Source organism: Patiria miniata, unplaced genomic scaffold, assembly GCF_015706575.1.
Source record: "Patiria miniata isolate m_02_andy unplaced genomic scaffold, ASM1570657v1 HiC_scaffold_5, whole genome shotgun sequence".
In the NCBI taxonomy this organism is placed as follows: domain Eukaryota; kingdom Metazoa; phylum Echinodermata; class Asteroidea; order Valvatida; family Asterinidae; genus Patiria; species Patiria miniata.
In genome coordinates, this window is record NW_024037072.1 from 4,162,875 (window position 1) to 4,183,046 (window position 20,172).

Below are 20,172 nucleotides of genomic sequence, written 5' to 3' on the forward strand. Positions count from 1 at the left end.
AGTTAGTTACAAGTAGTCCTGAAGCGCCCAGGTGGACTTCCTAATTGTACCGCCGGCACTGCTAAATGCAATGAAGAGGGCGCCCAACCTGGGTTATCCTGAAGCCCATCACGCTTTCGAAAAAGGATGCTTACGAATCATTGCAAAATAGAGACAGTTTAGGGCCCAATGTCATCCGAATTGCACGAGATCGCAGTCCTGTTCACGGCTTCCACCCTTCTTTTTGTTTTCTTTACAAACCCTCAAGTTCATCCCCACAAAATTATGTAGTTGGTGTTTTCATTGGAAAGAATGTTGCAACCTGACGCCACTTCAGCGGTTGTGTGCAAAGTGTATGGAGAGTCAAGAACATTCTTAACAAAATTGGAAATGTTTCTCAGTCCCAGATTCATGTCTTTTCATCATTTTTGCAATGACTGACCTTCAATGAGATAATATATGAAGAAAAAGAGTGGCGTCAGGTTGCAACATTCTTTCCTCCCCATTTTAAATTGGTCGTGGGTGTTTGGTTTAATTTTCGAATCTTTGGTGAGCGATCACTATACATGCGCGCTTTGGGAAAACATTAAATAAACCCTATTGTACAAAGAAACTTCCCTGGGATTTAGTCATGATTTAAGACACCTCTCTGTGTTTTGTAGTAAATCTTGATTTCCTCATATATGAGGAAAAAAACCAGGTACTCAAAATCTGGTCAACTCCAAACTGGTTTTTAGGTCCAAACAACTTTCATCGTTAAGAGCATTGACCAGTATTATAAAAAGAATATCTCAAAAGCATTTTAAAACAAAAGTACACACTCATCATTAGACAAAATAACTAAAAGTCACACATACAAATTATGTACAAGGCAAATATCTTTTAATATTCCTTAATCAAAATTAAATTAATCAAAGTTCCTCCCTTCTGGGAAAACAAAAATCCAACTGAAAAACATCACAACTGCCAAAAAAAAAAAAAATGGAACTTCAAAAAAAACCTTCTGATTCAGTATCAGACCACAGCACACTGTGTTTTCTTCAATGGCCCGGAAATTGAAAAGATTTTTTTTATAGATGCTAATAAGTGGAATAATGCATTTTGTAAATCCAAAGAACAAATCGTTCGATTTATGCAAAGACGAAATCTGTCAGTGATTCAGAATTCTACATTTGTATCTACTTTGAATTTGGTTTTCATAATTATCATTACCAAAAACAAAAACCCTAAACAAAATCTAGCAATACTTATCCCACCTGGTTTCTTTTTGATGGTTTGTACTCTTTTTAAAACAACGCTGCTCTAGAAAATATACACCTAGAATTAATAATACTTTTTATGGCACAATTTTAAAATGTACAAATATATATGTCACATAACATAATAAAAATGTTTGTGTTATATATTACAAATAGTAGTTCCATTGAAAATTACATACTTCATACAAATAAGACTACAGAAAAGGAAGCATTAGAATTCGTTTTTGTTTTTTTTCTTAAAAGACAAAATTGCAGTTTGGAAAAGAGTGAAGTTTATGATCCAATCTAAAACAAGTGTTAGGGAGGCGATATGTGTAGTTTATTTTGAAGAGAAAAAAAAAGTATATTAAAATGTTGAATGATCGTTAAGGCTTAGTATGATTTAAGAATAACCCTTTCCGTGCTTAATGAAGTAAACAAGAAATATTATTTGCAAGAGGTAAGCACCACAAAAAAAAAATATTAAGGGTAGTTCAAAAGCATAGAGTCTAATGAATTAAATATTTGGTTGCAATATTAAGTAAATGTTTGGTGTAATGCTTTCTCCTGCTTCAAATCAAATGAACAGCACATTTCGAATCAAATTTTCAAATATATCTCTAAAATCACTTATAAAATATTTTCACTGTTTAAAATTTTCAGCCATGTTTTCCTTAACAATTACAATTGTGTGTCACGGGTCCAGCTTCAATCAATCTTGGCCCAATTCAAGACAATTCGGTGTCATATCATCTGCAATTGTAATTTTTTTCCCTTTCAAAGCATTTCCTCAAACTTTGAGTCCTCGTTTCAATATACACGTACATCTTTCTGTTTATTATACCCTGTTGTTACAAGTTTGTACATCAGTTCATGTTAGACCATGAAACCAAATCTATTCACACAAAAATTTCCAACAAAATTTACAAAACTGTACATCGTATGTTTAAACAAAACAGTGATAAAAACTACTCCGTTTAGATCAACCCAACTATGACAAAGTCCAGTAGTTATATGTACATCAGAGACCTGGTTAGGTTTGGTTTGATAAAGCATAACCTTCTTAACTTAAGTTGAATTGGGCAGACAGGATTAACCAAGTGTAACTGAGTTATCATGAATATGAAGGAGTGGGACAATGCTTAACTCGGTTAGTCAACATGATGCTGATAAGAGTTTTTTGTGTGCAAGATTGGGAACGATTTTTCAATATTTTTTGTGTTGCTCTCCACAATCAATAATTAGCAGTTTTTGCAAGGACCATTAGTCGACTAGTGGTTGATTTGTGACGTACCTTATGCCTGCGCACTAATAGCAAAGTGCGAACGTCTCTGGTCGAACGCTGGTCAAAATGTCATTGCAAAACGTCTGGATCCTGGCTCTCTGCTAGCGTTATGAATGCGCGTGGCTATTGGTTACCAGCGATGCAACCAACCCCAGTAGGCTGGTTCCAAATAGTCGACTAGCGTAGTCAACTACCGTCGACTAGACAGAGTTCGGGCAAACGTTAGTTAACCATTGGTCAACTATAGTCCTTGCGCGAACTTGGCCCTAGTGTCCTCTCAATGACTGACTGACTGACTGTGACTTGTGAATAGACTGGTTGTAGGCTGATGAGAGCCGGGCAGTGCTATCTTATAGGATCAAGCCATTGTCTGACTGACCGACTGACTGTCACTTGTGAATAGACTGGTTGTAGGCTGAAGAGAGCCGGGCAGTGCTATCGTATAGGATCAAGCCATTGTCTGACTGACTGACTGACTGTCACTTGTGAATAGACTGGTTGTAGGCTGAAGAGAGCCGGGCAGTGCTATCTTATAGGATCAAGCCACTGTCGGACCGACTGACTGTCACTTGTGGATAGACTAGTCCTGATGATTTGAAAATCACAGGCGTGTGGAAAAAGGCACACCTGGATTTTCTAGGCGTGTGATTTTTCTAGGCGAGTGATTCTGTGGTCCAAGCTGGGACTGAACAATCTGGTATTTTTTTTGTACTTTTCATCTTGGTTTACAAATTAAAGCCGTTTTCTCTTCACCGACATACTTTTTTCCCCATAAATTATGAAGTATTTATGCCGTAAATGTATGCTGAGGTGTGCGGTACAGAGGGATTCAGGCGTGCGATTATTCACACTTCTCGGGCAGCTTTTAGGCGTGCGATGGCGTTGGGGTGTGATCGCACGCCTAAAATCAGAAGGACTGATAGACTGGTTGCAAGCTGAAGAGAGCAGGGCAGCAATATCGTAGAACCAATGAATAGGCTAAATCCTGCATAGAAACACTTCAAGTGAATAGCCATTCTGAATTGATTGCCGAGAAAATTCTGTGCACTCTGGGACCAGCTCTACTAGGCTTGCCTTCTCTTGGTAACATCATGGGCCTTTAATGAATCTGTTAGTTCTGATTTGGTACTTCAAAACAAACAAACAAACAAACAAATACATTGATATTAACCACCAATGCAAAAATAGCATGAGCTGCCCCTGGAAAGTGATTCCATCATATACATCTGTCTTGAAGGTGTGATGATACATCTCATGTCGGAACCAGACAAAAATCTCCGGCAGAGTTGTTGTGATGAGCCGTCGAGCGACAAACATGCGATGTGAGGCTCCATACCTAAGCTGCAGCAGTCGCTGACACTTAATGCTGCGACGACTTTTACGCTGTTTTACACTGTGATTTGTATCCTTGCCATTTCTCTCAGTTTTCATTACCCTGTCCTTGCCGTTCATGTAGATTCATGACTCTCTAATGCTGATCACTGAACAAAAGTCTGACGGCAGATTTCTACAAGTTGACCTGCTGCGTCTTCATCCGCTGTCCATTTTCATTATAACTACTTCGGAAAGTTGATCTCATCCAATCAATCTGTGTGGTCGTTTTCTGATCAGGTTTACTGATTCGTTGCTAACTTTCTCATGGCACCGACCTGTTTTAAAAAGTTTTTGACAACCGGATGCCTTGAAAGTTTTCGATTCCACTCTCAGTGCCAGGATCCTGATTTCCTGGTCGTGCCAGCCTTTCTTACGAATTCTCCAGCAGTTATCGCTAAGCTGCACAAGCAGTAAAAGTCTAAGCGAGTCCGGCAGCGTTTTCACATGAATGCCTTCTCCCAGTTGAAGTCCAATTTGGACGTCATGCTTGAGTTGCAGGACTCAGCTACTTTCATGAGCGTCTTTTTGACCCGCAGGGAGCTGTGTCTTGCCGAGGACGTGTGATACCAACATTCCTTCATCAGTTTGGAGAGTGCCACTAATGTCTGTGTTTCAAAAAGAAAAAAAAGAAGAGAGAATGTAAAAAAAAATCTTGAAAAACCTGGCCGCAATAAATTATCTCTGCTGCTTGAACAGCTCATGATAAATCAATTACCAAATTAATCACAGGGCGATCAAAAGTCAATCTCAATTCCTTCACAAGTCAACCAAAAGGTCATCAATCGTTAAAGTCAATTGCAAATCAATCACAGGTCGATCAAAAGTCAATCACAAGTCATGAATCATAGTCAAACGTCCAAACAAGTCATTCAGTCTCCAGTCACAAGCTATTCAAAAGCACTGTTCATCTCCTGTTACTTCTATTAAGACATGACCTGTGTTTGACATTTCATATGACTCATGATGGACTTGTGATGGACTTAAAACAAAAGATCCGTGGTGAGTTCCTCATTCAGCTGTCAGCCCCACCCCAATTGATCCTAACCCCCTTTTGGCTAGGAACCGTCCTCAATCCTGCAAATTCCCCCAATTGCCTCCATGTCAAAATTGGATACAGCCTCAATCCTCCAAAATCATCCGTTATTTCTTGAATTTGTTCAGTGGAGGGGTGGACCATTGCCTCAATCCTTCAAAATCCTCCGACAATCACTGTTAATGGGTTGAGGCAGTGCCGATGACATTCAGAAGCAGTGCAGATGATATCAAGCATAATGCAGGGCTCAATTATGCATGGCTGAACATAAACAATGCAGGGTGCAGTATACAAACTCGACACAATTCATCCTCCAAAATCAAATGACACTTTTGTTTTGCCATTCAGCCTCAATCCTCCAAAATCCTCCAAAACCACCAGGAGGATTTTGGAGGGAGGACTGAGGGTTACGGTGTAATTTTTTGGCATTTCTAAATTTTTACGCAAGCTAACAAATCACTCTATAACATTTAGTTTTTTTGTACTGCTACATGTAGTTTACGTTCATTTTTTTCCCTTTAATGAATAACAAAATAACATCAAAACAAAGTGTACAAGTGTTGAAAGAAATCATCTGTTTTGTACATGTACACACATGTAGGCCACACTATTTCCCATAATATTTTCTGGAGCAAATGAAAATAAAAAACCCCTTGCCACGACTTTGCCAAAATTGAATTCAACGATATCTCTGTAGGCTTTTCACTGAATATCAGCCACACTTTACATATGAATGATTATGATGGAGCGCATCGTGGATGGGGTATGCATTCCTATTTCCGTTTCCAATTCCGTTTCGTGACTACACCCACATAGATGTTACAATCCACCCATGCAGCAAACCTAATTCAATATAGACGTCTTTCTCTGAAATATCAAATTGCATCAAGACGCCAAACTTGAATCATCAAAACAATTCCCGTTCCCATGAGGGTCTTTCTTCAGAGCAAGGGTCTAAAAAATCACGGCACTGGGCCACTGGTTGAAGTTGTAAAGCGCAGACTTGTTGAATTTGGGTGTAAGCACGTATTCAGAGACTCTTGGGTGACACTGAGGGGAGTAAGGCTCAGACGCATGCCAGATCATCAAGACAAGTTGACTGTCTTGTCATTGTTCCAGTTAAAATTGTAACTATGATTTATTGTGGCATGAGAACCAGCATGCATTATGTCACTTGTCGGAGAGGCAGTGATTCGGTGTGGGTGGATGGGGTGTTGGGGGGGGGGGGTACCTAGGGATATTTATGTATACAGGAAGTGTTCCTGATTTTGGGAATTAGCTCTCACCCCATTGAAGTTCGTAAGGTCGTTATGGTTGTAGTGACACTGGGATAGAAGGGACCGCTGAGATCAGATAAACTAATGGAGGACCATGCGATCATGGCTATCCGTTGCCCATGCTCGGCTGAGACTGCCATAAGAAAGTCCATATGGTTCCGATTTATATAGAAATCTACATGATCAAGACCTTGCTATTCAAACTGACGTTAATGAGTGCAATTGACCTATCGCCGTTTACGAGTTGGCCACGCCCCTTAGACAACCCTAAGGAATTTTGTACATTAAGGTTTGTTTGTCTAAGATTTTGCGCGTCCATTTGTATATCATTCAGCTACCAACACCAGTGCATGAATGGCCAACTCTGAAACAATGAGGGCTAAGTCCCATTGAACTATGCCAGAGTTCGGTGTGGTGACCACGGACTCTGAGGCAGTGTGGCCATGAGACTTTTCCCCTGATGGATCTTGCTACATTTGGCAGGCTTGTCACTTAGTCAAGTGTTGCATGTTGCTATGTCTGGCACGGTTCTGGCAAACATACCCTGGAAGGTTAGGGTTAACGCCATCTAAATGTGTACTAGCATGTTTGGTCACTGGACAAACAGAATCACTAGCATTCTCTTGTCTGTCATATGTCTCTCTTTGTCACCGTTTTTAGCTTATGGATGTTTGTGTACAAAGAACCAAGCATTTTGCCTACTCGTGAAATATGAGTAAATCAAGCAGCACCCTCAATCGTAGTTGTGCACAGCAAATAGCAGATGAATCTCACCTGATCGTTTGACCATCTGTTGGGTATTGTCGGCCGGAGCATTTCTGTACACACCACTTTCTTCATGTCTTCAAACCCTGGATCGCTGGAGACGTACTCAAAGAAAGGCGGCCGGTAATCTTCAACCATACCTGTTCAAAAACAAAGACATAACATTTGTGGATTAATAGTGTGCAATATATAGTTCAAATTTCTGGATGTGTTGATTATAAGTGCAAGTTTGCAGAAACACTGTGATGGAAAATCTCCATTTTCTTGGTATCATATTAACCCTAACTCTCTAGCGTCTTTTACTAGGAACTGAACAAACTAGGAACTGGACAAAGTCCATCAAAATCCATCAATCACTGTGCTTCCAATACAAAACTGTACATGACATAATGGAATCCACCACTGACGCACTGGTTGACATTCATGGACTTGCTACACTTGGCTTTTATCCCAATAGCAGTACAGGAAGCTAGGCAAAATCAATCAGATACCCTAGCACTGCTTCATCCCATTAGGCCCAAGTCCATCATATTCCATCAATATTTAGTCACGCCAGGCCTTCTGGACCAAGTCCCCCAAAATCCACCAAAATAAGGGGATGGATTTTGATGGAGTTGGGGTGGTTAGGGTTAATAACCGCAAATTTTCACTTACAATGTACATGTACTGCTAACCTCAACATGTGAAATTGTCTTGTGAAAATCTACTACAGCCAATGATAATATTCCAGTCTAATGTTGAAAAATATAACTCAGTGACGTCAATTAATGGCATAGTTTCAGTACAGGATATCAATGATCTCCATTTTTACAAAAAAGCCATTTCCTTTCATGCAGTGCATTTCTTGTCAGCCATGAATATATTATAAACATACGACCACCTACCCCCAACTTGGCACCTTCTGACAATTTCCCACAAAACCAGGCCAAAGGCGTAGACGTCTACCCTCTTGAAAGATTCAAACTCGGCTAAATTCATCGTTTCCTCCAGAAGCTCCGGTGCCATGTAACGCTTGGTGCCCACCCGCGACGTGTTCACGCCCAGGTTGATCTGATCCGTCTTGCGCGTGTGCAACACCGCCAGCCCCAGATCGGCGATGCAGCACGTGTGGTTCTCCTTCACCAAAATGTTCTTGCTCTTGATGTCGCGGTGCGCGATGGCCATCTTGCTGTTGTTGCAGAAGATCTCCGTGTGGAGGTGCACTAGTCCCGAGGCGGCCGAAAGCGCCAACCGAATCGTGGTCTTGGGGTCTAAAACGTTCCGGTTGAGGTAGTCGTAGAGCGAGCCAAACTCGTGGTAGTGCGTGATCAACCACAGTTGCGTGCAGGAGTTTCTCGAGGTCATGTCGGATGCGATGAAACCCAGGATGTTATCGTGTCGCAGCATGACGGTGTTGTAGATCTCCGTCTCGCGAAACCACGACTTCTCGTCGATGGAATTGAAGATTTTCACGGCCACGTTTTCGCCTTGCCAGTTGCCACGCCATACTTCACCAAATCGCCCCTTGCCTGAGACAAAAAAAAAAAGGGATGAACTTTGAACAAATATGAGTACTCATATTTACAAAATATATAAGTCTCAGTGAGCAAAGAAACTTGAATCAATATCAGGTCTTTTCAACAATACATCCAACCCTCAGCATTTTACCAAATTGTTGACCATCTCTCATCTGATTTAGCATCAGTCACAAGACGTGAATCTTATCTGATTTGGTGTCAACTTACCGGTAGTACACATGTACCTTAAAATCTTTCCTTTGATTAAATGTCAGATTTTTTGTTTTGCATTCTGTAAAAACATGGACAGAAATTAAACACTTGAAGATGAAAAGAAATTATTCACACCCATTTCTCCATAAAGAGCAGTTAGACAATTTCGCAGACAATTTTACAGAATTATTATTTAAGAAGGTCCAACATCTGTGAAAACAATGCAAAGGCTAGCCTTGATTGACTGGAGCTCTAGAACCTATTCCACAGGGTGGGCCACATGAGATTAGCAAACATGTCCACAAACACTGAAAGGAAAGGAAAAAAAACATGTCTATCTGTGTCCCTGCATGCTTGATTCTCAACCAAAAACGTAATTCTGAAAGTCTTCTCGATATCATAACTAAAATCATCCCCAAAAAAATTGAGCAGGAAACCCCAAAGCCAGTTTCAAGATGCAGTCCAGATTTGAGAGAGTAACTCAATCAAGAAACCATCTGTTCACCAGACTACTGGCCGGTCACCGGACTACTCACCTACTTGCTCCACCAGTGTGATCTGTCTAGCCACGGTCCTCTGGACAAGATAAGGGAGTCCGGAACCGCTACCAGATGTGTTGGAGTGATCAAAAAGATCCTGCATGAGAAACAAATTATTCTTGTATAAAGTACATGTCTCTCTAAGCCACTCGACCCATACTGCTGAGAATACAGGGATGGCGCCAAAAATCACTATGCTAGAAGCATGAACAGTGTTGACAAACCTTTCAGATGGGAAATGAGGGATTTGTTGAAACTATTTCTGTGCCAGATGCAGAATGTGCTTTTGACCTTTATTAGTAAAAGGACTGACCACGCTTTGGATTTACATGTATAAATACCTTTGAACACCAGCGGAAATTGGAGTTTAAATTTCATGATGGTTGGGAAATTGGAGTTCAAATTTCATGAAGGTACATGTACCTTTAAACTAAAACAAGGACTTTGCAAAGAAATTTGTAAAAAGATAATTATAGAAATCACATCCATAAAGGGAACAAAAGTTGACGGAAATTTCATAAAACCTGACGAAATTGAAACTAAAATGTACTAACAAGAAAACTGATGACTCTAATCATCAGCAGGGAAAAAATTGAAGCTGGATATTTTGAACATGTATGAATTTAAAGGTAAAACATCAAATAACAAAACTACCAAATTATTATGAAATACCTTACTTGACTGTGAGTGCATATTAGTCTCAAGCATCCTGTAAATTCATGGCACCTGGTGTGCTGTCATTTTCAAGACAAGTGGAATTTTTGTATCAACTTCCAAGGACTGACTTTTTTCAAATACTGCCACCAATTTACCACATTTACTTTAGTCCACATTGTGTTTGCAATCGGTTACACAACCGTGAACGGGTTCAAGCCAGCTTGTCTTGTTCCCTGACCTGACAATTCCCCTATGTCTATAAGTTGTTCTGCTTCATCTGAAGCAGGGTCAGGGAACCAGACTACAAGAACAGCATTTTTCTTGTTTTTTTTTTGGCCAGCGTCAATGAAGACAAACTCTAAGCAGGTCGGTGTAACTAATATTTGCTATAAAAATACTGACCCCCAAATCCATCGATTTCTGAAAATTACAGCAAAAGCAAGGGATGAGTGAGGAGTTACTCCATAACTTTGGGGTCCCAAAGTATGATTTTTGTGGGTGTAAATTGCCATGCAAATATCATTAAAATTGACTTCAAATCATTTTTCAAATTTGTTTGGCTGGGTATCATTCTTTACATTATCACTCTTGGAGATAGAAGCCATTAAAGAATGTGTCCTGAATTCACAAAATCTTATATCAGTTGTAAGGCCAAAAAAAAAAAAAAGTCGGTCTCTGGTCAGCGCGCGCGTCGATTTTAATCATGCGCGTCGATCTTTTTTTTTCCAAAATGTTCCGCGGTAGCTCCAACAGAGCCCTCTATTTCCGCACCTCCTCAATTTTTTTTTACCAAAGAGCACCAAGGAATGGGAAATTGCACCAAGGCAAATGATCGAAAGCACCAAGGCAAATTATGGAGGACACCAATGTACATGTACATGAGGACACAAAAAAATCAAAATAGTACCCCACCTTGTCTGTACAATCCAAGCTTGAAGAAAAAAAAAAAAAAAAAAGCCGTGTGGCCGCGTCCATTCCGGAACTTTGGTCTGACCAGAGACCGAATATTTTTTGGGGGGGCCTAACAGGGACATCAAAGAAATTGCACCCAAATTAATGGAATGACCCTGATCAGGCTCCGCCCCCTTTCAAGATCACAGTATGTATGCCTCGTCAATCGTCGCCCCCTACAAACAATAAAGGATAGCCGCCATGACTAAACAGAAACCGGCTCCCGTAGATGCATGTCGCTTGGCAGGCTGGCGGAACATTGAATACGGATGTGCCTTCCTCTACCTCTACGCCTTATTAAAACTCCTGATCATAGCCAAGACAAGGTCTGACTGACGTACGCATAGTTACACGGTGAAAAAAAAAGGAGGAGGTTGGATGAGACTTGATTCCAGTAGTACGGTGACGGGTTTAAGACAGGTGTGGTAACACACAGCACCTTGGGTTAGTGACCAGACCGTTGGGGAGGTAATGGGGTGGGGAAACTAGGCTACAAGAGCTTACATATGGGACATCTGGCCTAATCTTGTTTACTGTAGCGTTTACCATTTGTAATACTATAGGCAATCTGTTTTTGACATCAAGCTTATTATACAAGGATGTTTTGTATGAGAGAAATTTCATGTCTCAAGCCAAGCTGTGGGGGAAATTGAAAGCCAAGTGTGCAGGATTGATACATTCAGAGCATAGCCAGCTTCTTAGAATGTATGTCATGGAACATTTAGCGAGTAAAACAGTGTCATCCGTTCAGCTTTTCGTGTTGGCTTATTACAAAGAGAAGGCAATTGTAAATAACTACAACACAAAAAGAATGTGCATTTTCTTTTGTTGTAACTTGAAGAGAACTGCATACATGTATTTAAAAAAAGAAGTGAAGTATAAATATTTTACATGAACCGGTATATCAAAAACTGCATACTACAATCAGGACAGCGAACAATGAATCAACTGTTTTTCTTCAGACCCCGTTTTAAATTTTTCACAGCTGTAGGTCGTGACGCACGCCCTGATGCATCACCAAATCCACAGATGTCTAAAGCTGCTGACTATTGCTCAAAGGTCAGCTTGACAAAACAGCTTTGTGGCCAAATATGCTAATAAATACAATAGAGTCTTACGATGCATCTAAGAAGTTTAAAGGTAGAGTGGACCATTTGCATCTATCCAAAAAGTATCCAATCAAATTATCGTTGAAAAGCATACTTGGTTTATTAAGATAGTAATGGCACTAAACTCCCTGTGAAATTATTCCTTCTGGCATGCTGTTATTTTGAAGAAAATAATCACAGAAGGTCATTCCCAAAAGATGCATCAAGTGACACATTTTTGGAAATTTGATATTATTCGTAAGAATCGTCGGTTCAGTGTGTGACATCATGTAGCAACAAACAGCTGAATGAGAATCATGTCCCCAATGCTGATTTGGGGATTGAGTCATGACTAAGCAACTTTTGAATTGAAATCGAGATCCAGAATATTGTGTTTTCTTGAAATATACAGCATTCACAGAACTAACGCTTCATCAGGTTAGTTTTGTCAGGTTAGTTGTTACATGTAAGCACCCGTCTTTAGATTCTGCGCACTTCTGTTGCTTCAAACGAAAACAATATCGGGTCAAGTTCCAAACGATCTACTTCACCTTTAAAGTTATTCACTGCAATGTTTTAATAATTTTTCCTAACCCTATGCAGTATATTAGGCACTTTGTAATTCAATGACATTGGTTCTTCAAACCCCATGTACATGTACACATACATGTACATGTACATGTAAAATCCAGACAGGAATCCACAAAAGGACTGCAAAACCACCGGACAGGGTTAATCATCATGATATGCATACTGGTTATATTCAAACCAACTTTTAGAGTGCACAGGTACCATCTTGAGATCACGAGGGGCATTGGAGGCGTATCCCTCGGGAATATTTTATGAACATACATTCAAACAAATCTGAGTGTACTGTCCCCAGCAGGCACTGCCCTGAGATTGTGAGGGGCATGGTGGGTGTATCCCTCATGAATACGAATATCTGATGAATATGTATATATTTAAATAAAACTTGAGTGTACCATTCCCGGCAGGTACGTCACTGAACCCATGCAATTGCAGGGTATGGTGGGGGTATCCTTGCATACATTCAAACAAACCTTCAATGGTCATGAGGAGCATGATGGGCGTATCTCTCATGAGAATGAATATTATGTTATGAATATGCATATTTAAACCAACCTTGAGTGTACTTTCCCCAGCAGGAACAGCCTTGGGATCATGAGGGGTGTATCCCTCATGAATAGCTTATGAATATGCATATATTCAAACAAATCTTGAGTGCGCTTTCCCCAGCAGGTATTGCCCTGTGTACAGTACATGAGGGTCATGGTGGGCGGTACCCTCATCAATATGATATTATGAATATGCATATTATGAATATACTTGTTTCAAACAAACCTTGAACGTACTGTCCCCGGCAGGTATTACCCTGAGTTCATGAGGGGCATGGTGGGCGTATCCCTCATGAATATGAATATCTTATGAATATGCATTTATTCAAACAAACCTTTAGTGTACTGTCCCCGGCAGGTACGGCCCTGAGATCATGAGGGGCGTGGTGGGCGTATCCCTCATCATTAGAGTTGAGCTCTCGTAGCCGCTTCTTGTGCATCCAACGGTACATGAAGACGGCGAAGGATATACCAATGACTAGAGCCAGGAAGGGACCCACTACAGCCATGGCGAGGTAGGCGACGTTGTAGGGAAGAGATTCCCTTGGTTCTGCTGGAAAGGGCATGAAGCAAAAGGGCTTTCGATTATTGAAGTCCTGAAATATTGACAATAAATTTTAGTATGCATGACGAGATTCATCCAGATTGGGAGTCAGGTTGGAGCATTGGTACTCTCCCATGCCTTGCACCTCTGTGACCCTGGTTCCACTCCCTTCTACCCCCCCCCCCCCAGCCCCCCTCGACCCAAGGTGAGCAGGTAGATTGGGTTATCATTTCCAAGCTAGTTCCTTGGCTTCCCCCTGGAATATTCTTCAGTTGTTTCCCTCCCAACTCTAAAACTGAACAGTTTTATTCATCATCCTCTTCTTCTTGTTTTTTTTCTCAGGTTTCCATGTTTGATACCGTGTCTCTGTATTCCTTGTTTCGTTTTCAAGGAAAAAATAACATAAAATAAAAACAGAAATAACTCCATGAGGATATGAATCAATGCAGTAGGCATCGTAAATGTAGAAGACAATTGTTTAACTTTAAGTGGGAGGGAAGGAGGTGAGAGTGGGTGTGGGAAGGACAAAAAAAAGGGGGTTCCAAGTTCCTGTAAAATGTCAGACTGAGACCAAATTATTCATTTCCTCAGTAGAGAGAGAGCTGATCACAATTTGAAACATTCCTGTTCCTTCCGTGATGTTCCTTTTGGGAATACTGTGTTCACAATATTTTCCTTACTTTTCCAGGCCATTCCAATTGATTAAGGCACATGTTCTTGATTTCGGTAATTCCGGGTGCAAGGTTTGTGTCATGCTCAGATATGACAACTGAGATATGACAAGTTGTTCCTGATGAATCTGGGAATGTGGAACTGCTAAATCTGCAGTCTGTATTTCTTATAAAAACAAGTGGACTTCATTTTGAGTTGAAACTATTGGGGCAGGAAACTGAAGCAGAAGGGTAGATTTTGAGGGGTTTTTGTTTTGTTTATTTTGTGGGTTGATTTTTATTTTTTTCTAATTTTTGGGTGGGGTGGGGGTTGAGATGAAACAAGGACATAATCAAACCTTTGGGCTTCACTTACATAACAAAACTACAGGGGATGTGAACCCTAACCCTCCTCAATCCTCCAAAATCAACCAGGCAGTTTTTGAAGGATTTTGGAGGATTGAGGCTGTTTGTTTTGGAAGATTGAGGCTGTTTGCCATTTTAGTGCCAGTTAATTTTGAAGCATGCATTGTGTCATGGTCTTAAGCTGTACCTTGTGTTGTTTATGCTTAGCCATGCACAAATTACATTTGTATGCCTAGATTACACTACACGTAGGCTGCTTCTGGACATCATCGGCAATTCCTCATTGTACTGCAGTGATTGTTGGAGGATTTTGAAGGATTGAGGCAGTGGCCCCCCCCCCCCACCAATATTGAACAAATGCAAGAAATAACGGATGATTTTGGAGGAATTGAGACTGTATCCAATTTTTACATGATGGCAGTGGGAAGATTTTGCAGGATTGAAAATGGATCCCAGCCAAAGGGACCTAGGCAGTTAGGGTTAAAGGGAATGTACATCATTGGCTTTTGCTGTAATTTTCGGAAATGAACTATTTTGAGGGGTTAGTATAACAGATCAAATATTGTTACACTGACATGTTTGAAGTTTTGTGTTCGAAAATGCTGGAAAAACCAAGAAAAACCAAACTGTTCAATTAGTCTGGTTCCCTGACCCCACTAAATATAAATGGATCAATTTACACATGCCGGAAAATTGTAAGGTAAGGGTATCAGTCTATCTGGCCTGCACCCGTTCATGAACATGTAACCAATAGCAAACAAAATTTGGACTGAATTAATGGTAAATTTGGAGCAGTAGTTGAAAAATAGTTAGGTTTTTCCAACGGTGGTCGGCCGACCACCGCTGGAAATTTTTACAAAAATACCATTTTCTTGAAAATGACTTCACAGCAGGTGCCATAATTTTACAGGATGCTTTACACTGTCATTTACCAACATCCTATTAAGGTATTTCGTAAAAACTTGGTAGTTTTATTTTTCGATGTTTGCAAATGTTGTATATTCCCTTTAAGCAAGAAAATTTAACTTGACAAGTTCTTTCTTTTTTTACTCACGTAATGGCGTAGTGGGCGGGACAGCAGGAAAGGTCGGCACAATGTTCTGATTGCACATGTCTCCTTTACAGCAAACCATGACCACGTCTTCACCAAAGTCACTCTTACAGTACATGTGACTGAGCTGTATTGTGTTGAAGCAACCCTGTAGATTATCATGGAAAAAAAAATATAAACAGAACTGTTGAAATCACCCGTGAGATTGGGAGAAAATAATAATCCATGAAATATTGGCGGAGGGTCAACAAAGGCCCCAGAGTAGTGTTGGGCAAACCCGACCCGAACCCGAAGACCGACTCGACTTGAAACCGACTTTGGTTTCGGTTTTGCATTTGCGATTTTCGGGTTGGGTAATGTCAGTTAAGCCATTTTGATAAAAAACCTGAAATAAACTGAAATAAACTCCCCCCCCCCCAAAAAAATGACACAGTTCGGAAATTCACATGGTGCCATATTTATTGCAGAGTCACTGTGCCCAGTTAGACCAAATTCGTTTGTGACCTATCACGCACGGTCTATAACATGTAGGCCCATCAGTAGGCCATGTTGCAGGTACCGTACGGTATGATTAATTTACTGAGAGACGACCATTTTCAAGCGACGCGGGTAAGTTCAGGCACAAAAAGTGGACACAGTTGCCCTAGCTAGATATTCAGGTTTTTCGGGTCGGTTTGGGTCGGTTTTCCTTGAATTTTTGTCGGGTCGGGTCGGTTTTAGGTAGTTCAGATCGGTTCGGATTCAGTTGATATCTATAATGTTTCGAGTCAATTTGGCCTGGTCAACTCGACCCGATGAACAACACGACCCCAGAGCGACACAGGGTCTATGGTATAAACAATCAGTTTTTAAAAAAATACTGAAAAACTAGAATTCCATATTTCAAAAGGGATTCCTAACCAATTTCTGCAAAAAAACCTGAGAAATCTCACCCGACAATTGCAAACATCTGGTTGGTTTAGTCAAAGGAAACTTTTCCCAAACACAAACATTATTTTTTTGCAGTCAAAATACAGAACACACTTTATTTTGCATATTAAAAAAATGGTAACATCTCCTTTCTAGATCACTTTTGAGCTAATGGCACCAATGAAAAACGAAGTTATATCAACTATTTTTACGTCTTTATAACTGACAGGGTGGATACTTCATTTTCAACAACACTCTTGTTGATTTACATGTGGTACTCTTCATTTGTCAACAAGGATGTTTGGGAACTTTTTGAAAGGATCTTCTGGCCTTGAACAAACTATTAAAAACTGTGGATATAAACCGAAAAGTGTTCAAACATTCCAAACAATATGAAATGAATGGAAGTGCAACTTTTTTGTATTTCAGTTTTTTTTCACAAAATGCAGTAGACCTTAGAAAGTGGTCCGTGCGACCTTGCAATGCAATAAAAAAAAGGCCCAGTGATCCCCTTAGGCTAAGCCCTAAACATACCTTTCTCATATACTCAAATCCGTTCTCGTCGATCCTGAGCGAAGCGTAGCAGCTTATGGCGTCAGTGCACCGCGAGTTCTCACTGTTACAGCCCACGTCGTCGCACTCGCACTCAAACGTGGTCTCGTTGCTGAAGATCGGTTTGGCACTTTCCTCCGCCATCGTGGTCTCTGTACTATCACCTGAATAATAAATTAAAAACAAAACAAAATTCATTAAAACCTTTAAAATAAAAAAAAGGGCAAAAACTCAGATTTATATTCCAGATCCGTGGCGTGAACTTTCAAAATGCTTTCAACTCTTCCTACATTGGCGGATTCTGGTGCTTCTGTCAAGTACATCTGTCAGTCCACCCTCCATCATTTAAAGTGTTTGTCTGTTAACTGTTCTTAACGAACAAGAGCTTCTATGAATGTTTTAAAAAAACCAAGGTTTAGTACCAAGAACTGTGCACATTTACCAATAGAAGTGTTTTGCAGCTAAGAAGTGTACACGCACAGATGTTTTTGACAAAACTCTTTTAAACTTCAAGAAGCTTGTCCGCTTGGCAGCAAGTCTCTGTTCACACATATGTGCAACCTAAAGTATCAAGAATCCGGGCAGGTTAGCCAACATGAAGTGTTGTGCAGTTAACAAGTACGTACACGCACAAATGCTCGAGACAAAACACTTTGAAACTTCAGGAAACTTGTCTGGCTGGCAACAAATAAGAGAAGTCACTACTCATTGGACGTGCTAACATGATCGGTTCCAAGTTATCCAGGTATGAACACAGGAATTACATCACTACCAGGTGCCAGAAGTCATACAGTCCCGGACTAGGTCCCCGAAGAACCCAGCATTTGTTTTCAATCTTTCAGAGGTTGGATCCTTTCACCTTTCTAGGCCAATTTATGTCGGGGGAATTACAAGTCCATGTTCATGTGAGGGTTACATGGGATTAGTCATTTTATTTATGGCTGGCGGGGTTCAAGAAAAACAGTGTCATAATCCATTTTTTTTTTTTCACAGCGATTTTTCCACAAAGAAGAGATCAACACCACAATGGGATATCTAGTTTGAGAATATGCTGAATCTTATGAAGAAACAATTACAATGTTTAAAATTGAGAAATAAAAAAGAAATGCGGCTGACTGCTTTCAAAATTGACAATTTGCTAATAAGGAATATATCTGAGCTTGGACATGCACACGTACCGGTATGTATATGACACAAACTAAAGTTGGAAGTGCAAGTGAGAAACTTGTACATAAATGCAACACAAATTTGCAAGTCACATGTACCGTACACGGACATGCACATTTTTTTATATGTACACACTTACATACATACATACATGTCATGTAGACACATGTACGTGCATATTGTACATTTACAAGTACTGTACATGTACAACAGTACATGTAGCTTTCCAAATACGATCACCTTCATACATACATGCACATGTGTACAAAATTTATATCAAGTGGTACGACAATACATTTGTTCAAATTCAATGGTGTGTGACGCTCACTTGATTTAAAAGTACATGTACATTTATTAACTACGACAAGCAATAACTTTCTGCACGCAAGGCCGAAAAATTCTTTAAAAAACTGACAAGCCGTGACATAACCCGATAGCTTATTCAAAGCGTGGTCCAGCAAGCCGGTAAATTTACACACTGTGTTGGTATTCATTAACTTCCCTGTAATCAATATGCCTAGCCACGATAACATTTCACTGTCTTGATTACATTGCTTAACCGAATCGCTTTTCACTCGGACACAAATAAGTATTCATCGGTATTCGCCGCAGCCTTACCTTTGGCTTTCAGAGTATGAACAAACGGGTTAAACGGCGCCATGATTTCTCCCGAGTTTACAAAAAAATACGCCGCCTATCCTTGAAGATAATCTTCCAGAACTTGTTAAATAATCCGAGTCGGGGATAGGTTATGAAACCACCCAGCAGTTTGACTTTTTTAATCTGACCGAGGTATGAAAATCCACACAACTCCTGGCAGGCTTTTTTGGAGCAGTTGATGGAAAGGCGATAGTCAATGCCGAAATGGAAACCTCAGGAAATGATGAACATGAGAGAAACAAAAACGTCGGGTTGATTCCAATCCTCCAGACATGGCCTTCTCTGGGTCGTTTCAGATGACTTGGAACAACGCTTCCAGCAAACCCTTTTTCCCCGATTTCTGCAGAAGAAAGTCAAGGGGAAACTCTGTTTTGAGAAGGGAGGAATTCAGCGGCTGTTGCTGATGCAGTTGCCAATGTCCACACTGCGTGTTGTCACAAACTCTCGGGCAGAAACTGCACAGTCCATTCAAAGAGGATTAGCAATGTGTGGTAGGTTGTATCATCAGCCCTCCGAACACAGAAACACACACATCATCACTCATTAGCGCGTCCCGTGTCAGGTTTTTGACATACTGATTTCATCAACTAATGCACAGTCATTTTTCGATCCAGCAGGCACAATAGGAATCTTTGATGTCGGACCGTTCACAGGAATCTACAAACTGCAGCCAACGCTGATGTTTTTGCAGCGAAACCAAAAAAAGGCTGATGAGAAGAAAGTCTAACTCCCGAGGCAGTGTTTTTCCCCCACTGACTGAATTTCCTTCAGTGTGAAAACAAGCCCAGGTTTCTCTTTGTATTGTTCTGTAAAGCTTTAACTTATGAGAGAGAACCACACAAGAGCTTCTAGAGTCACACAACTTCCTCCTTGAATAGGCTGTAACTGACTGGCTTGGGTATTGGGTCCGGTCCGCTGTGTGCCAACACAAACACTGAAGCCCAGTGCTGTACCACGGATCTTGGGATTACAGCCCATGTGGGCTCCCAGCACACCTGCCACGGCTCAGCGCCCACTTGAAAGACAGCCAGAGAGAGCCAGAGAGGAAGGCTAGTGGGAGGGTTAACAATAGGCGTTCATTCAGTCCTCTTGCATCCTTGGGTGAAGCCAATGTACACACTCAGGCATGCCGATACAAGAGTTGTGGAGATTTGAAGGAGTTGAGGTGAGGGGGGGGGGGGGGGTGTGGAGAGTTGCCTGCACTCTTTAGTCCCCCACCTGGCCAGCCTGAAGAGATAACCA

The 20,172-nt window shown here is 40.7% G+C and overlaps 1 protein-coding gene across 2 annotated transcripts; it reads right to left on the minus strand.

Moving 5' to 3' along the window:
• Window positions 1-3,272: 3,272 nt before the first annotated feature.
• On the minus strand, window positions 3,273-20,056 carry LOC119740676 (activin receptor type-1-like). Of its 2 annotated transcripts, none has more exons than XM_038216049.1 (8): window positions 18,889-20,056; window positions 17,086-17,267; window positions 15,646-15,790; window positions 13,367-13,581; window positions 9,197-9,296; window positions 7,836-8,459; window positions 6,961-7,091; window positions 3,273-4,481 (listed from the first exon to the last, which is right to left on the minus strand). In XM_038216049.1, exons 1-8 carry the CDS (start codon window positions 18,929-18,931, stop codon window positions 4,317-4,319), a joined length of 1,605 nt encoding a protein of 534 aa, XP_038071977.1. In that variant the 5' UTR covers window positions 18,932-20,056; the 3' UTR covers window positions 3,273-4,316. The 2 variants fall into 2 exon arrangements, with proteins under 2 accessions (XP_038071977.1, XP_038071976.1); XM_038216048.1 differs by having other exon boundaries at window positions 13,367-13,584; window positions 18,889-20,051.
• Between the last annotated feature and the right edge of the window lie 116 nt (window positions 20,057-20,172).

Bases quoted from the DNA above. Each gene is read 5' to 3' on its own strand.
- LOC119740676 (XM_038216048.1), bottom strand. From the start codon at position 18,931: ATGGCGCCGTTTAACCCGTTTGTTCATACTCTGAAAGCCAAAG. The intron at 15,791-17,085 runs GTATGTTTAGGG...GATAATCTACAG, and splicing joins GATTTGAGTATATGAGAAAG to GGTTGCTTCAACACAATACA. The intron at 9,297-13,366 runs GTTTGTTTGAAT...TTTCTCATGCAG, and splicing joins CCGGGGACAGTACACTAAAG to GATCTTTTTGATCACTCCAA.